Source organism: Pleurodeles waltl, chromosome 11 (genome assembly GCF_031143425.1).
Source record: "Pleurodeles waltl isolate 20211129_DDA chromosome 11, aPleWal1.hap1.20221129, whole genome shotgun sequence".
In the NCBI taxonomy this organism is placed as follows: Eukaryota; Metazoa; Chordata; class Amphibia; order Caudata; family Salamandridae; genus Pleurodeles; species Pleurodeles waltl.
Window position 1 is genome coordinate 911,790,880 of NC_090450.1, and position 19,713 is coordinate 911,810,592.

At 44.4% G+C, this 19,713-nt stretch overlaps 1 protein-coding gene across 1 annotated transcript in view; it reads left to right on the forward strand.

The window, feature by feature from the left end:
- Positions 1–19,713, forward strand: part of ANAPC7 (anaphase promoting complex subunit 7) — a 59,646-nt gene that overhangs the window by 14,152 nt on the left and 25,781 nt on the right. Inside the window, exons 5-8 of the mRNA XM_069214878.1 lie at positions 7,904–8,057; positions 17,456–17,598; positions 18,910–19,027; positions 19,512–19,708. Coding sequence (XP_069070979.1) covers positions 7,904–8,057; positions 17,456–17,598; positions 18,910–19,027; positions 19,512–19,708 — 612 coding nt within the window. The remainder of the gene's footprint in view (positions 1–7,903; positions 8,058–17,455; positions 17,599–18,909; positions 19,028–19,511; positions 19,709–19,713) is intronic.

Consider the following 19,713-nt stretch of genomic DNA (forward strand, 5'->3'; position numbering starts at 1 on the left):
CTTCTTTATACTAAACTATGAGGACAAGTGATCTGATTGAACGCTGCCTGAAACCATCCTCAACCCAGGGCCACTTTCTTGTCCAGTTTACTCTCTGTTGTTTGGAGAACCAGCCTGTACAATGAGTGGAAATGCAACAGGATTCTTCTGTTGCATTTGTATTTAAATTCAGAAAGATAATGTTTGCTATTTCCTGTACCCCTAGTTACCTAACATGTAGTTTAAGGTGTACATGGAATTGTAGTCATTCCAACAAGGCAGTGAAGGGGCTTTCTATGCAGTTAATCATAAACAGCATAATCAGTGTTTGTCAGTCCTGCCAGCCGTTTTGCTGGTACTAAAGTTGAAATGCTAAACAATATAATCACAAAATGTATTAGACAAATAGAGTAAAAGTTCATAAACAAAATGGAATCAAATTGCAAAAATCCAATAAGGAGAACTGGAGATATGAATTTTTAAAGTTTTAAGTAGAAATACACAAAACCACAAAGCACCAATGATAATCAGTGGTCGCAGTAGACTAGATAGGTGCAATTTGAGGCTTACTGTGATGGGAGTGGGTCTTACACACCAAATTGGTTTGTTCTCTTCAAAGATTTTACCATGTAACTAAGTACACTTCTGAAATCCCCCATGATTCCAGAGGAAGCACTTAGAGCCTCACAGGGTGACAGACAGAGGCCAACAGCAGGGTTCAGTTTAGGTACAGTTGCCACTGGTTATCTGGGTGGTTGCAGGAAATACCTCTTGTAATCTGTTGTGTCTCTGCAGTTTGAACACGAGGTCAGCTTTATGACCCTTGGAGTCCATTTCCTTGTCCTGGAAGAGAGAGCACGGCTACTTCTCAAGGCTCCTCTCATGTCACAGGCAGCAGGTCCAGTCTTCTTATGTTCTTCCTCAAATCCAGGAGTGTTTTAAAGTGGCAGGTGCCACTTTTATGCCTGTCACTAGCTAGTGGATGGGAATGATTCCTGGACACACCCTAACCAATGAGATAAAAGTTCCTGACGCCAACCCTTCCCACTTTGGGCATTTTCAAGATGGCAAAAGCTTTGGCCACACTAAACGTCGACTCTTTGGGCTTAGGTGTGTGTGAATGGTGGGTTGTACTATGGTAATCCTAGTGTACTTCCACATTTAGCACTAAAATCTAGTTAGAGGCAGCCACTGTGTCCATGATAAACCCAGAGACTGAAGCCTAGTAAAGGAAAAGCAAGGTTTTCCAGCAACCAGCTAGTGGATATACAAGAATTGTCCTGTCATCCTGTTCCATCCTTGAATGTGCGCCACAATGCAGACCTGCCAACTCACACTGTGCCACTGGGTGTCATATGATTTTGGCTCCCTTTAATCGGTTACCCGGTTAGGAGCTAAAATCACATGGTGGCAGGGAAAACGAGCTGAAAAATACCCACTGGGTTTCCAGCTCGTTTTTTGAGGCTGCAAGCAACCAATCTCCATAAAAGGTGGACAAAAAAACACTCCAGGACATCGCAACAGCCTTGATTACCTTTTTGTTTTTTTTGGAAGGGATGGGAGCTTGGTGAGGGGCAGAGTGCCTCCTAGTTAGCTCTAAAACAACAGATGATGGACGGAATGCAGAGCAAATCAAACATTCACCCCCAGTCACAGATCTGGGTTTAATCCATCAGCTTTTTTGTTTGCCATGCCATTCCAGTTTGGACCCAGCCATATGCAAATCAGTCTTGACCCTGTTCCCCATGGGTACAGTCCAGTCTGAACTGCCAGGCCAGGTCCTCCCTGGGCCAGAAAAAATCCAGCATAGCAAGCACTCCACTAGAATCAAGCTAGCCTCGCTGATGAAGGGTGATACCCTGAAACCGGTCCTAGGATGCTTGTTTACAGTCCAGGGAGGACCTGGCTTGGCAGTTCGGGCTGTACTGTTCCCATGAGGAACAGGGTCAAGACTGATTTGCATATGGCTAGGTCCAAACTGGGGTGGTTTGGTGAGCAAAAAAAATGATGGATTAAACCCAGATCTTTGTGTTTGGGGGTGAATGTTTGCATTGTTCAGCTTTCCGTCCATCATCTGTTCTTTTTGCCTTAGTTAGCTCTGGGCCCCTCAAGGCCCCGCCCCTCCTCACACTGAAATTATTTTGTACTTTGGCAGGTATGACAGTGTTATAAGTAAACCAAGCAGACTTGTCAAGCAGGATTTGACACTGCTTTAGGATTTGAGACTGTAATGTCAACAAGGATATTTGCAGCCCCCACCCTTCTGCTGCGCTCAAAGGCTATTCTTGCCAGCCCATTCAGGTCGACCTGTCAATCACAGTGAACTATTGTGCAACTCCTGCAAGGAATTTCACACCCCATTCACACTTATTCAGATGCTAATTACTGACTGGAGGAAGTTGGAGAGTAAGTGCAAAGATTCCTCCAGGAACTCTAGGTTGGAAAAAGATAACTTTCAAACGTTCGTTTTCCTTAATGTTTATTAAACATCTGATTTTCACCATTGAATATGATGTTGAATAGCTGTTAAAAACAGCTGTTAAATTATTTTTCTAGCTATTCTCATTTTCCCCAGTTTTAAGATTTGAATCTGTGCTCTGGTTTACTACTACATTGAACAGCTAGGCCTGTCACATTGAAACATAGATGTTGGGTGCTAGTCACTGTAGGAACACGTTGACATTAACATTCTTCTTTTAAATACTATATACCATGCCATTTGTCTATAAGGCCTACAGGGGTCACTTGTAAATATTTAAAAGAAAAGTTTTTACCTGTTGAAAAGGGTTTATTTTGACAGTGTGAATTGCAGTTTTTGCACTGCTACAGCAAGTCCTGGAGCCATGTTTCCACTGCCACAGTAGTTGACAGCACAGTAGGTGCTGCAGTTCACTAGTAGTGTTTAACTTCCATTTATCTTTTTCCATGTATTCGGGACTTGCAGGTAAGTGTATCAATTAGGAATATGCACATTTGACAATCTTTAAAGGGAGAACAGGCACTTTGCCACTGGCTAGCAAGGTTGAAGTGTAGAGTGGGAGAAACCGAAGGCAAAAGAAGCCCACTTTTTAGTGACGGTACTAAATATCAAAATGCAAGCAGTTTCGAATTATTATTTCTTGCTACTGCCTTTTAAATCAAAGCTATGTTGTTGGAAATCAAAAGACTAGGGTTCTCTCTCTAGATTCAAGTTATTTATCTGCCATTTGAATTTACTGGACCACATTTAAATATATGTTTCAATGTTTATCTGATTACACTGTTATAGGCTAATTCCCTTTCGGTTTTATGTTACTGCTGCTTCTAGGGTCAAACTAGACAAGCGTTGGCAAAACTAATAGGTTACACCTATGCAAGCTCTCTTTTTTATTAATTTTTTTTCCACGTTTCATGTTGGTGCAAAATTGATGCAGCCGGTGTGCATGGCAGTGATCAGAGGTAAGGGGGAGGGCCACGTGCTTCGTGCAGTATTCACTCCATGACCCTTGAGGATGATCCTTCGCAGGGTGTGTGTGTTGCCCCTCGAGGCGGTGATGCCGTCACTCAGGAATCAGTAGTTAACTGGACAAACACCCATCATAACAGTCAGCAACAGAGTTTGCACCCCACGTGACAGACTGCACTGTCCCTGCATCCGTTTATTGAGGGGGTTTACCCCGGAATCACAGGCAGCAAGCAGTGAAGTATCAACACCACTCCCACCCCAGGGTTAGGCCAAACACTGAGAAGTGTTTATTGTGGAAGCCAGGTGAGCGGAGAATTTTCGTAAATTGTATTTATTTCAGATAACATATTGTGGTACTGTCCTGCCAGCTGTCTGCTCACGAGAGGCTGAAACAAGCGCAAGAGCTCATGGGACAGAAGGGCAGCGGCCTCATCAGCATAATATGTTCACCCCAGAATTCTGGCCGACCTTGCAAGCACCCACGCCCTCGCTTCCCCGGATTACATCCTCCTGGGAGATCTGAACTACCATCTGGAAAATGCCAACGACGTCAACACCGCGTCACTGACCTCCAACCTCCTCAACCTCGGTCTCCGACAGCTAGTCAACACGCCTACCCACATCGCCGGTCACACCCTTGACCCCCTCTTCACCTCTAGCAACCACATTTCCTTCAACCACACCTCCGAACTCCACTGGACTGACCATCACTGTGTCCATTTCACCTATAAGAAAACCACAGAGCAACACCGCATCCAGCTACCTCCCCACCGCCGCTGGGGCAAAGTCACCCAAGAACAACTGACCAGCACCCTCAGCAACAACCCTCCACCAGACGCAATCGACCCGAGCACAGCCGCCATCAACCTCCATCAATGGATCCTCGACTGCGCCAACACCCTTGCCCCTCTCAAGAAACCCACCACCATCCAAGGAAAGAAAAAACCAGCCTGGTTCACAGACGATCTCACCACCTCCAAAAGCAACTGCCAGAAGCTCAAAAAGAAATGGATCCAAGAACGCACACCCGACAACCTCGCCGCCCTCAAAAACGCCAACCGCGAACACCACCAACGGATCCGCACCGCCAAGCGCGCCCACTTCACCGAACGCATCAACAACAACGCCCACGACTGCAAAGAACTCTTCGGCATCGTGAAGGAACTCTCCAATCCGAAAGCCAACTCCAACGACATCCCGCCCTCCCAGAAACTCTGCGACGATCTCTCCACCTTCTTCCACCAGAAAATCACCACCATCCACGACAGCTTCATCACCGGTCCACCGCCAGACCTCACCCCTGACGTCTCCTCCCGCGACTGCCGCCTCACCGCCTGGACCCACGTGGACGAGGCAGAAACCATAGCAACCATGAACACCATCCACTCAGGCTCCCCCACGGACCCCTGCCCCCACCATGTTTTCAACTCAGCCAACGCCACCATCGCCCCCGAACTCCGCAAGATCATCAACCTATCCCTCACTTCTGCCACCTTCCCGGACAGCTGAAAACACGCAGAAATTCAACCCCTCCTCAAAAAACCCAAGGCTGACCCCAACGACCTCAAAAACTTCCGTCCGATCTCTCTCCTCCCTTTTCCAGCGAAAGTCATCGAGAAGATCGTCAACACTCAGCTCACCCACTTCCTCGAAGACAATTCCATCCTGGACCCCTCACAATCCGGATTCAGACGAAACCACAGCACTGAGACTGCCCTCCTCGCCGCCACAGATGACATCAGACATCAAATGGACAACGGCGAAACCTCAGCCCTCATCCTCCTCGACCTATCAGCCGCTTTTGACACCGTCTGCCACCGCACCCTACTGACCCGCCTCCAAGAAGCCGGCATCCAAGATAAAGCCCTCCACTGGATCTCATCCTTCCTCTCCGACAGAACGCAGAGAGTCCGTCTCTCCCCTTTCCGCTCCAAAGCCACCAACCTCATCTGCGGCGTCCCCCAAGGATCCTCCCTCAGTCCCACGTTGTTCAACGTCTACATGGCCCCCCTCGCTCAACTGGCCCGCCAACACCACCTCAGCATCATCTCCTACGCCGACGATACCCAGCTCGTCCTCTCCCTGACCAAAGACCCGCTCACCGCCAAAACAAACCTCCACGAGGGACTAAAATCCATCGCCGATTGGATGAACAACAGCCGCCTGAAACTCAACTCCGACAAGACGGAAGTCCTCATCCTCGGACGCACTCCCTCGGCCTGGAACGACTCATGGTGGCCCTCCGTCCTCGGACTCCCACCCACCCCTGCCAGCCACGCAAGAAACCTCGGCTTCATCCTGGACTCCGCCCTCACCATGTCCAAACAGGTCAGCGCCGTCTCCTCCTCCTGTTTCAACACCCTTCGAATGCTCCGCAGAATCTTCAAGTGGATTCCAACAGAAACCAGAAAGACGGTGACCCAGGCCCTCGTCAGCAGCAGACTTGACTACGGCAACGCACTCTACACAGGCATACCAACCAAAGACATCAAACGCCTCCAACGTATCCAAAATGCCTCCGCCCGACTGATCCTCAACATACCTCGCCGAAGTCACATCTCCCCTCACCTAAAGGAACTCCACTGGCTCCCGGTAGACAAGAGGATAACCTTCAAACTCCTGACCCACGCTCACAAGGCACTTCACAACACCGGACCCTCCTACCTCAACACCAGACTCAACTTCTACACTCCAACACGTCAAATCCGATCCGCCAACCTCGCCCTCGCACCCCGAATCCAGCGCAAGACATCCGGCGGCAGATCCTTCTCCTTCCTCGCCGCCAAGACCTGGAACTCTCTCCCCACATCTCTTCGCCAGACCCAGGACCTCCTCACATTCAGAAGGCTCCTCAAGACCTGGCTCTTCGACCACTAATCCAGCAGCGCTCCCCCCCCCCCCTCAGCGCCTCGAAACCCTGACGGGTACATAGCGCGCTTTATAAATACCATGATTGATTGATTGATTGATTAGACGGCTATTTCACGGTGTGGGTAAACGTGCTATTCATAGCCTATTGCATAGGGCTTCCTGGCACCAACTTCACAGAATTGTAAGCACTACTGCCATTGTTATGAGTGGACGGTAAAATTTCAATGTGTGAAGTAACTACTATTTTATCGGATGGTAGGTGTTATAATTACCCAACTCAGTGATATTCATTTTATCAGCTGATTAAGGGTGGAAGGCTGCAGCAGGCGATTTAACCCTTTGTGCCGTCACAGTTCTTTCTTTTGTGACTCTATTTTTTCTGACTTCGATTTTACACCCCAGTAATGTTCTTTAGTTGAGCTGTCGGTGCATGTTGTGCTTTTCACATGAATGTGATACAGTGATGAACATCACAGTGAGAGCTCTTTCATTATTAAAAGAAAAACGAGGGAAGACCACCTCTAGTAAATGGAGAATTGGGCTGTCTGTACTTTCACGAAATAAAAGATGTGGCACTCTGAAAATGCATTATAATCACTGCAGCACGAACAGAACATGCTAAGCTGCTGGGTGTTTGTACCTGCCTTTTATCGTGCATTTGCTGCTCCTTGGCTGTGAGTTTCGCTCTTCTGCCATCACCAGCTTTTACATTAGCTGGCAGTGAATGTATTTTAGTTTAAACTATAAGCAGCTTTATGTCAGAGCGGTTCTATCCTATTTTATGTGATTCTATGGAAACTGGAAATATAAACACACATTTACACTGAGAAATGACTAAACTTTACCCAGGATTGCTCTGTGCATTTGGAGATTTGTGACGCCCTGCTTGCCGCAACATGAAGCTGCCCGGAGCTGAGCTTGTCGGAGTGATGCCCCTATGCAAGCCATTAATTCATAGCATGCTCCTATTTGTGTGTGTAGTTCACGCTAGCACCAGGTCGAGAGAACACCCAAAACGTATCAGTGTATGAGAATGATCTGAGCCTAACCACTTCCCTCAGGAAAAATAGTGATGCCAGTTAGCTCACTTGTCTAATGCAGACACTGCATGGGGGTCAAGCAACACAAGGGAGGAGGGTGGGAAACACATCAGGCAGGAGGAGGCTGATACCGTGGAGAGGTAGGGTGGTGACACCAAGGACAGTCGGAGGAGGGCAGGGTGAAAAAGAGGGACTGCGGAGACATGCAGTCCTAGTGCATGTTGAAAAATAAATGAAAAAAAGAGTACCTGCAGCCATTGTAAGGACACTGGCTACAGGCCACGCAGGACGAAGACTCAAAGCCCAGGAGGAAGCGAGGATGAGGGCAGACCAATAGAAAGCAAGGAAACAAGAGTATTGTGGGAGCTAGCCAATGGTACGTAATGGGGAGGCTCTGTGCTCCTTTTGAGATTTTTCATATTTGTAATTCCAAAGGTTTCACGGGCAACACCTAAAAAATGGGAAATCCAAATTATAATAATTTGTTTGTTCCTTAATAATATTTGGGAGTGAGAGTTGTTTGATATGATTCTTTGATGTGAAATAGTTTTGTTTTCTTTTGCAATAGGTTTGCTGTCCCTTTCTGTGAAAGGTGCTGAAGTGGCTTCCATGACAATTAATATTATTCAGAGCATTCCAAACCTGGACTGGCTTTCTGTGTGGATCAAGGCGTTTGCCTTTGTACACACTGGTGACAACACTAGAGCAATCAACACTATCTGGTAAGGAAAACCAACGCTCAGCTGTTAGAACTGGAGTAGGCTGAGTCATTTTTATCTTTAAAGGTAATTCTTAGAATGTACTATAGTAATATGTTTGATGTGTAGGGATCCTTTTGCGGAATTGTATTTTCATTAGCCTTTAATGAAAGTTTATGGTAAAATGTTATTGCCTTGAGAGTGCATTTTGATACTAGCTCATTTGTGGTTGCCTATGTGCTTCCCTGTTGTTGTCGTTAGTTACAGCAAAAAGCGAATTTACACAACCTTTTATTTACCTCTCCTCTTAGGCTGGTAAATAAAAGGGAAATCATTCTCACCTCATGTGCTGTTACAAAATGAGGCGACTACCAGGTCTTAGCGATTTTTAAACACATTTTCACCCACACTGCAGTACAGCATGGGCAATAATCATTGCCAAAGTCAATAGGCCTCAGGCTAGACCTCTTGGGCAATGTTGCGAGGTACAGCTCTATCAGTAAAGGCTGACATGTTAAATGGAATAATATGATCTATTTTTTAGGTCGAGCGCACAAGTGTTTTAACCTGTTGTACGTATTGTGGGCTTTTAACCATGCCCACCTCACGCCCATCATTTTCACTTGTTCGTGGGCTTGCCTTTCAAAAATCCTTTGTTATCATTGGTAAATGCTTTATGTTTGTCCCTCCTTGGGGAGGTTTTGTTACTGCCTTGTAGGCTGGCCCTGTTACATGGATAGTTGCACGATTTGAGATATGTTTGATTGTGAGCAAACTTCTTTTTCCTTTTGTCTCTCTCCCTCATGGCGGCCATGGTGCTTTGAATCCGCTTTATTATGTCAACTAATGTTTTACTTTTCATTTTCAATTTATGTGGCAAGAAAAGTCCAGTTAGGAATTTAGAATGCCAGTAGCTCTAACTGGAGCAAATGCGAGACCCATTTCATTGCAAATGCTTGTTTCTGGTTGCTGTTCCAAGCACATAGCTCCTATGTTTAAGTATTTATGGATTTGGACATGGCCAATTAAAACAGTTTTAAAGATACCTGGACAAAGTCGAGCATGTATACACGTCTGGCTTGATGGGGAAAGTCATGCCTGAGCAAAGGGACGGACACAATGAAGCATTTAGTTAAATTCCAAATCGCTCCAAAAGTATTCTAGTTGTTTGAAGATCATAAATAGCCCTAAAGAAAGAGGATCGCCATCAAGTCTCATTTGGGAGCCTATGCAGTAAACCAAACAGGCAGAATGGGGTCGCTGTACTGCACTGTTTACACTAAATAGGTGCATTTTTGTATCTTTTTTCAGAGGCTTGCTGTACTGTACTGGCCAAATTATCACATCAGCCTGGAGGGGATAAGGGATGACTGCAGGGTGACCCAGGGTAATTCTTTGGTTGCCTAGGTTAATAAACCTGGCTGCAGTTGTGCCTAAAATAAACTTTGACATTTTAGCCATAAACAAAAGTAGCCACACTTTTGATAATATATTTTTTTATTTACAAAGTAATATATGGCAGTATAAAATTGTTAAAAAAAACAGTGAATAGAACCACGACTGCTTCGTGTGCTCCTAGAGGTGCATATGTTGTATTGAATTACTATAGCCCTATATTTCTTCATGGTCTAACTATAAGAAACAGCCCATTGTTACAGTCTGCACTGGGTACATATTTAAGTAGCACATGTAAAAAAAAAAAAAATTAAAAAAAACAGGGATCAGTTACTTTAAGAAAGCCCCTTGGCCATCATTTTCTGACACTGGTTCTTCTAGGCAGAAGCGTACTAGAGCTTACAGAAAGACTGACTGTCTGAGAACATTCACTGTTTGCAAGACCAGCACACCTGACTGACTATGCTGAAGCAGAACCAGCCCTTTAGAAATTAACAGTTGTTCTCTTGCGTGTTGCTTGTTTTTGAGGGAGTGGAGTTATGTAGCGCTGTCTCTGAGGCACCTAAAGTGACTGGAAAAGAAACAGGTGGTTCAATTTGTGGGTGTCTTGATCACTGTTTTTGAGGGGTGCAAGGTCTGTCCCTTCATTTGTGTTGTGCCTCTGTGCCATGATTTGTGTTTTAGCTCTGGAGTTTCGGGGGAGTGTTGTTCTATAGATTGGTGTGTGTGTTGTCAGCAGAGACATCAGTTATTTCTCAGCTCTTGCTGGTGGGGCATTCTATTTTACACAACAATCAAGACTCACTGAGAGTGGGTGGTAATGCCTTTTTACATAGAGGATACAGAGTCAATTTGGAGTGCTCCCATGGACTGTCTGAAGATGTTAAAAACCAGCACCGTGAGACGTCCATCTAGGAGTTACTTGCTTGGAAAGTAAACATGGCTTGTGATGAACTGCGACTGTGGGTTCCCCAAAGTTAGTTGCAGAATTAAAGTAGGATTGTGCAAACAGGAACTAGAAGCACCTGTCAACCCAACCCTGATTATTACGTTTGAGATGGAAAAGTAGAGCACGGAAGCTGTCCTGGAAGCTAAAAAGAAGAGCACCATATATATATTACAGGCCCTGCTGTGCTTTGGTATCTGCTGTTCACATAACATGGAACAAAGAGAATGAAATGGCTGGAAAAAAGAATTCCAGCACTCAGAGGCAAAGATTAGTTATTTTCGCTGCAAATGTTGCAACCAGCTGAAACTGAAAAACATGTCTTTAGTTAAGGGAAGTGGTGAAAGGATTTAGAAACGAGCACAGATGGTGTGAATGATTTTGTAATAAAGTGCGATAAAAGTATAAGGTTTGAAGAAAAATGAGACAGGCTCTCATGGAGACACCAGGCTGCAGAAATCCTAGAAGCGGTGACACTACTATTCAACATTTCTGTATTTACCATGATAATGATGATTCCTTGACGCGACCTGTTTGTTGTGGACTCAGTTCTTGTTGGAACAGTGTACAGAATATAGAAATAAGACATAAAATGTTGGAAAGTGTTATTGGAGGGTCTCCTTCGTAATGGAACTGAAAACTCCAGTGAAGTACCTGTCGAGATAGGATTTAGCACACATTGAGTTTAATGTTCTATTCGCAGTCCTTGTTTGTAGTGTAGATTCCCTTAGCGGAGACTCTCTGATTTGTTTCCAGCTTGATAAGTAAATCACTCAACACTTCAGTTGGTGCTGGCTAGGTGATGTTGTTATCTTGTGGTTGGCTACAGTCCACTCCAAAGCAGATCTGAACATAGAGGCTGAAGCCTCTAGACTCATTCCAAATTAGATGCCTGGCCATTTCTAGGTCGAGCATAGCAGCACGCAAGCGCTGCTTTTCTGACGTGTTTGTATGTATCTGGGCTTTTAACCACGCCCACCTCATGCCCATCGCTATAACTTGTTCGTGGGCTTGCCCTTAAAAAATCCTTTGACACTGGTAAAGGGTTTACGTTTGTCCCTCCTTGTGGCAGTTTTGTTAGCACCGTGGCCATCGCCTCTGTTACATGGCTTATTGGACTTTTGCCCATACGTTTGACTGCAAGCGATTTTCCTTTTCTTTTTGTGTCTCTCCTTCTCGCTAATGCTCATGGTGGCCGTGGCGCCGTAAATCAGCTCGCTTATGTGAAACTGCTTTATTTTTCATTTTCAATGTATATGGCAAGAAAAGTCCGGTTAGGAGTCTGCAACGCTGTTGAATCTAATTCGAGCAAATGCAAGACTCATTGCTTTGCAAATGCTTGTTACTAATTTCCCTTAGACTAAAAAGAGACGCTCGCTCAACGGCTAAGGGCAGCTATTGAAGTCTTATGGCTTTCAAGAGGTTTTTTGAATGCTTCATATACAATATATGGAGTACTTCAGAATTTGTACTAAACGAAGGAACATATACAAAACTATAAAACATGAAACCACCTCAAGATCTACCATGCTATTTTTTAATGCAAATTGTGATTGAAGGGAACCGGGTCCTCTTCATTTTCATTTCTGCCATGTGCGAAATAAAGCTGCAGAGCCAGGGAAAGTTTTTATTTTTAATTTTTTTCTTCAATGTCAGGATGTATTAATAGCTGTGAGGTAAAACGAAAATTCAACTGCAATATGTATGCAGTTCAGCGGTACAGGCCTGAAATCTATCACTTCGCTAGAGCAGACTTCGTGGCTCTGGTCTGTTGTTTGGTGATTTGTAGAATGTTTACGTAGAAATTGCAGCTACCTTGAAAGTTTGAGAATTTATGGATGGTCAATTGCTTCCAGGAGCGGATGCACGTAGCACCTGTCTTCTGGTACCATTCGTTTCTGGATACAAACAGAATTACTTTTTCTGCTCATGTTTTCAAAAGATTGGCAGTGACGTCATTCAACACAAGAAATAGTTGTAAGACAAACGGCTCTTCACTGTGGCATAAACAGTCACTGCTAATGTGGCAGTCGTTGTAGAATAATACGTGGGGCTATCCCACAAGCATGCAATGTGAAGATAAGCAGTGTTATTGTGTGCGAATACCACCCAGAGCCTTCCAGAAGGAAGCCCTCTTGCCAGTATGTACCTAGAACTCCCATCATCCTCTACATAAGACTGACATTGTAACAATAGATTTAAAACTGCTACAGTTGCAACCACATCCAAAATTCAGGTTAATATAGTTCAAAGAAAGCTTTTAGTTACCTAGTTTACGGCCCTCGGGCGTCTAACAGTGGTGAACATGGAAACAGTCAATCAAAGAAGTGGTGCAATTAAGAATTTGGTGGTATTGAGCAGTATTGCTAATAAAGAGGGAAGCCTTCTCTGAAGAGACGGTTTGTTAAAGAAATGTGAAAAGCTGAAAGTCTGGGAAACTAGCGGCCACAAAGAAACATGTTCCACAGAGTGCGGCGGACAATAAGAACAAAGATCCGAAGTAGTTGGCGACTCTGAGTGGTGGAGATTGGATAAAATATATTCAGGAGGCATGTTGAAGAGAACAAGCAGAGACATAGATCAAGACAAGAGAAAAACGTAATGTGGGACTATACAAGGGGTGGATTTAAAGACCCGAAAGAGAAGGCAAAAGCGATGATGGGTTAATGAGGAGCAGCGCGATGCAGTATATACAGTGGGGGGGAAAAATGTAAAATAGTCATTGCAGAGTTCAAAACGCATTGGAGAGGGACAAGAAAGTAAGAGCAGTAAGTAGAGAACTTTAATCCAAGTAAAACAAATATCAAGGATAAGAGATTCCATAATGCTGAGAAGAGGACATATTTTGGCAATATCTGAACTGGAAACAAATGACAGATAAAATGTGTGAGGTCAAGGAAAATTGAAATCAGAGATGATGCCAAAATTGTGAGTAGATAGTAACACGTGAAGATCTTGGTGTGAAAGCAAGAAAAACAAGAATCTTAGATTTTGCAGGGCTAGGATGCAGGGATTGGGTGTACACACATGAGCTGGTAAAGAATCAACAATTAGAAATCAAGTTCTCTCGCACAGGGATGAAATATGAAAAGAGTTAGAGTTGAGAGTTGCAAGAATAAAAGCAATGCCACAAGTAGAAAGAAGAGGTTGAAGTGGGAAGGATGGACTCGAGAATATGGTCTAATAAATGGGCTAAACCACAAACTTCATCCCCATCAACAAATTAAAAAAATTAGGAAATTCTGCATCGAAGTACCATGACTGTGAGAAAATGTTAGCCATGCTTCTTCAAGGCAGCCAGGAGTGCCAGCGCTCCATGAATGCAGTTCTAGTTAGGGCTGTTCATTTTGAAGGTAATCTATTTTGTTTTAACCAAGAAACATTTGTGCTCCGTTGGCCTTTCAGTCTGTATGCCAGTTTTCTTTGAACAGTGCCCTTCCTCCTGAGGCAAAAAGTATTGGAATGTCCAATGCACAATTTGTGGTTTGCCGTACTGTTTTCCATACCCTTGAGCAGTTGTACCTACGCCAGGCCTCTTTGGCTCTTTCCTGGCATTGTTTGTCCACCCCATGACACTGAGGTCACCCTTGTTTCCATCTCGGATAGTCTTGAGATTTATTCTGGATTAAGGCATTCGTGCTAATTTTATTCTTCCCAGTGCTACTTTCGAAAGTTTTTCACACTCACTTCTTATTGATGGTCATTACCAGCTAGGCAAGATCTTGCTCAAGCCTGGATTCTCTTTCCTCTCTGTCATGACTCAGACAGTGCATCTGCTTCCTTTCTATTCAGCTGCATTGTACCCAAGGGCTCCTCTCTCAGCCCAGCACTCTAACATGCACCTCATATCCCTGGCAGCTCCGATTTGTGGTTTGTTTTTCAATTATGTCCTTTGCCGATCATCGTTACCTATATAGATAGCCTTAAACAAGTTTTGTCCCTGTATCTCTAGAATGAATGCCTAATGCTTAAAGATCAATAGTGACAAAACAGATACTGTGATACTTGGGGGCCTTCTTTGTCGAATTATGGCTGCCTGTTCTTTAGGGCCACACTGTCCTGGTGAGATCTGACACATAGTTTGCATATATATATTTTATAAAAAAAACAACCTTTTCTTCTTTAACAAGGTTTCCAGAGCATCCTTTTTTTTTCTATAGCTGGATGCTCCAGAAAGCTGTTCCACGTCTGCCTGCTGGCTGTCAAGACAGTTATCCAGTCCATCAATCTTTCCACGTTGTGTTACTGGAATTCTCTAGCATTCCAGAAAATCTTAATACTTGGTTTAGCCGCTAGTCCTCCTCTGCTCTCTAGCATTCTATCCCGCAGTGCTAGGATGCCCATTGTAGCTAGCAGGTTGCACTTTACTAAGCACCATTTGGTTTATTCTTTCATCAGTTTTGCTCTTGCAGTGAACTTTTGGCTCATAACTTTTACCATGGCATGTCCATGAGGCATTCGTTATGGATGAGACTTTTTTCCGAGAATGAGTACTCAAGAGGGAACACTGTAAATCCATGATTTGAGATCAACGCTCAAGCTTTTGGAGTGGTTGGATTGGAAAAGAGAAAGGAGGAAACTTCTGTGTTATGGGAGATGCTTCCCTCAGCAGCATGATTAGAGAGCTTACCATTAGAGACCACATCAGCCACAATAACACCCAAAGCATGGCTATCATCAGCAAAATGAAGGTACAGAATGTACAGGAAATTCGCAGCATTGTGAAAGACTACAGCTGCTGCCAGGCAATGACTTTCCTATTCTGCCTCCTCCTCTCAGTGACCCATAAAAAGAAATATTTCTTCCAGGTAGAATATATTAAAATAATAGCTTTATTGTTACAAATTTCGAAGTCCCCTTTCCACCATTTCACTCCTGACTACAGCACATTTTTTGCTGGACCAGTTGGTTGAGGAGGTCAATACTATGACCCACAAAAAGGCAATTAATAAAGTTTCTAGGTACCAAATGAACAAAGTGAAACATTTCTGCTACTCTCAGGTAAATACGAAAGGTCAAATACTGTAAATTGTATTTATATCCTACTTCAAGACCATAAACAAATAAATCAAACAATCAAATTCAGAATGCTTCCGCCAATAACAGAACAGATTTAATGTGTGTGGGACTCTTGTTCATGTTGCATTTGTCGGGAAAAATGGGATGCTTCTATTTTGCAATATTGCCAACCAGCACTATCTGTGCTAAGTCATTCCTTTTTGTGCTTAAATCTTCTTTCATGGTATTCTCCAAGTGCGTAACCAGTTTTCGTAGGTCCCAATAATATTTGGTCTCCCGTACTTAGCTTAATGGTTGATCAAAGTAATGTTTTCTCTTGAGATTAATGCAAGAGTTGCAGAATGCTTTAGAGATTCTATGCAGTCTGAGCCTCTGGAAACGCATGAAATGTCGACAACCTCGCCAGTTTGAATAATTCAGTACTTTGATACAGTCCTGGATTCAGTAGTCGCAGAATGGTTATCCTTGCTCTGACTTTTGGATAGGTGTGTTGAATGAGATCTTATCTCTTAGTGCCCTGATTCTTACATGCTTCCAACAAAATAATTTGGCCTTAAACACCCTTTTTTCTGAAATGTATCTCATGCTCTTAAACCACATTTTCATCCACTTTCTTGTGGAGACTTAATTCCCCATTACAGAGATTGCTTCATTCAGTAGTTCCAAAATGAACTCCGGGATAAAATTAAAGATCTATGTGAGCTATTGTATGCAGATGTTATCCTGGTAAAGACAATCGACTATTGCTCCAAAGTCAGCCGCTGTGGCTCTCAGATGTTCTAATCACTAACATTTGCTAAGTAATCACTTGAATTCTGAAAGGAACACGTTAGTGCTTACATGATTGAATCCTTATTTATTTGTCCTTATTCTTGTTTTCCCCTCTGGAAGGGTAGTGTATTGTTTAGAAGGAAAAGTTACTTTATTGTAGTATTACTTCTCCATCATGGGTGTCGTTTTTGAATTCATAAGCAGTACATCTTCCTCCCTGCTAAAGCTATAGATCCTTATTCTCATCTTGCCATCAAAATGAACTGCACTGCTTGCATCAACGACAGTGCCCCTCTACCGCCTTAACAGAGCAATCTTAAAATGTTCCTGACTAATGGCACATGCTAAATGCATGATGCCCTGCTTTATGTGGAATGCCTACTGATTAAATACAATGGTGGACGAATGAGGCACATACCCTAATCACACATGAGACACAGGACCCTATACATATTTGCAAGTCTGCATTGACTTTACTGCTGTGTTAGTCTGTAACTGTGCTTTGACTTTACTGATATGCTAGTCTGTCAAATCAGGATGTGAAAAGAATACCCTGAAACGGTCCTGAAGTTGAACAGAAACTGCATTTTGTGGCCATCCACGTTTGTTTAGTTTTCATTGTAATCATGTCACCTTTGTACATGTTTGCTGACACTCTGATTTTATATTGGCTTCATCTCCGGTTGCATGACATTGAGTGCCTTACATACATTTTTAGATTTATTTAAGTGGGAATATCCCAGTGAATTTGTAATGATGCAGTCTTGCATTATTTTGCACGAAGGACACTTCCTAGATACAAATGCAGCTGAGGTCTGCACCCTGAAAGCACCCACTCTTCTGCTTTATGATATCAGTAGAAAAGGGACACCCCATCATTCTTTGCAATGCTTGTAGAAATAGCATCTTGAAACCCATCCTTAACATTACAATGTGCAGTTCAAACAGCCTGGGCTACCTGTCCTCTTTTGCCCCATCTCAAAAAGTAATTGACCAGTGCAATTTGTTTGAGAAGCAAAACAGTGTTTGATGTGTTTAGTAGAAGCCAGATCAAAGGAGACTAGAGAGTGATACTAGGAGTGGAAATGGCAAGAGGGTGGGATTAGGCACATAGAAGATTAAGGGATGAAATTTAGCTGAAACAGTGCATATTAGTGTTGCACATTATGATCATTCACTTTTAAATCTTGTTTTAAAAGCAGCAATGTTTAGTTGGCGTCAGCTTCAGTTAATTTCTTTAAGTAATATAGAACATGTCTGTATATTTTACATTTTTGTCTTTTCCTTTCAGTTCTTTAGAGAAGAAATCACTTTTGAGAGACAACGTGGACCTTCTAGGGAGCTTAGCAGACTTGCACTTCAGAGCTGGTGACAGTAAAAATTCCATTCTAAAATTTGAACAGGCCCAAATGTTGGATCCTTATCTGATTAAAGGTGGGTAATTCAACTTTCCTGTCGTCTTTAATGCACGTTATTGTTTGCAAGTTGAAATCTACAAATTTCATAATAAGGTATAGAACATAGGCCCTCATTACAACTTTGGCGGGCGGCGGAGGCCGCCCGCCAAAGTTGCGCGTCGTGAATACCGCACCGCGGTCGGAAGACCGCGGCGGGTATTCAGAGTTTTCCCCTGGGCTGGCGGGCGGCCGCCGAAAGGCCGCCCGCCAGCCCAGGGGAAAACGACCTTCCCACCATGAAGCCGGCTCGTAATCGAGCCGGCGGAGTGGGAAGGTGCGACGGGTGCTACTGCACCCGTCGCGTATTTCACTGTCTGCTATGCAGACAGTGAAATACATTTTGGGGCCCTCTTACGGGGGCCCCTGCAGTGCCCATGCCGCTGGCATGGGCACTGCAGGGGCCCCCAGGGGCCCCCGACTCCCCCTCCCGCCATCCGGTTCCCGGCGGGAGAACCGCCAGGAACTGGATGGCGGGAGGGGGAGTCGGAATCCCCCTGAATTCCCATGAAGCCGGCTCGTAATCGAGCCGGCGGAGTGGGAAGGTGCGACGGGTGCTACTGCACCCGTCGCGTATTTCACTGTCTGCTATGCAGACAGTGAAATACATTTTGGGGCCCTCTTACGGGGGCCCCTGCAGTGCCCATGCCGTTGGCATGGGCACTGCAGGGGCCCCGCGACTCCCCCTCCCGCCATCCGGTTCCCGGCGGGAGAACCGCCAGGAACTGGATGGCGGGAGGGGGAGTCGGAATCCCCAAGCCGGCGCAGCAAGCTGCGCCGGCTTGGAGGATTCCTTGGGGGCAGCGGGAAACCGGCGGGAGACCGCCGGTTTCCCTTCTCTGACCGCAGCTAAGCCGCCGCGGTCAGAATGCCCCGCGGGGCACCGCCGGCCTGTCGGCGGTGCTCCCGCGTGCCGCGGCCCTGGCGGTTCTATACCGCCAGGGTCGTAATGAGGGCCATAGTCTTGAAAAAAGAACAAAAATTGATATTGCTATGAATTATTTTGAGCATGCCATTGATGTAATAAAGTTTGCTTCAGATTCACAATATATGAAAAGTAAAACGTATTGTGGTCATGATTGTGTTTCTTCTTTGATCATAGATTCCAGTCTGTCGGATATTTGTGTTAAATATACCTGGGCATGTCAGTACTGAACAAAAGCTGCAAAGAAATAATTGTGTTCTGTGTAAACCACTCTCTCGCAGGTTGCAATTTGTATTATTGATTTGGTAATAAGCACCTAATAATATTTTGTACACACAATAATTGTTCTGTCATCATTCTACGTAGGGATGGATGTTTATGGATATCTACTTGCTCGTGAAGGTCGGCTTGAGGATGTGGAAAGCCTGGGCTGTCGTTTGTTCAATATCTCAGACCAGCATGCAGAACCTTGGGTGGTGTCAGGGTATGTTCCACAGCCTCTTGTTGTGTTGGCCAGACTTCATTTAGAGTTCTTAAAAGTTCTTAAAACATCTTCTCTGTTTAATGTGTCCTTTGCTGAAGAAGTGCCTCCTGTCTGACATATAGCATACTTGGTGGGTTTGTTTTAGCTTTAATGGGTTGTCGAAATTGTGTTGTGAATTGCATGTTACTAAGAGACTATGATTGTTGACCTGTGTGACAAGTTTGTCAAACTCCCAATTACTAAATGCTGTTCCTCACTGATATGAGTTAAGTTCATATGCTGGATTGATTTATTTTGTTGGGCGGGGTTATTAGAATCATTTTACTGCATTCTCTCCGTACATATTGTTAGTATATATAGTCCTGCATTCAAAATGACACTAGTGCTCACTGTTTTGCGAATAAATGGGCCTTCCTATCGGTGGAAGTACAAAAGTGGAAAAACTGGCATCATTCTTTCCCTCGTGGCGTTTTGTGCTTTACAGGTGTCACAGTTTCTACAGCAAACGATATTCCCGTGCCTTGTACCTGGGAGCAAAGGCTATTCAGTTAAACAGCAACAGTGTCCAAGCATTATTACTAAAAGGGGCTGCACTGCGGAATATGGGCAGGGTTCAAGAGGCAATAATACACTTCCGTGAAGCAATACGTCTTGCACCGTGCCGGCTGGATTGTTATGAAGGCAAG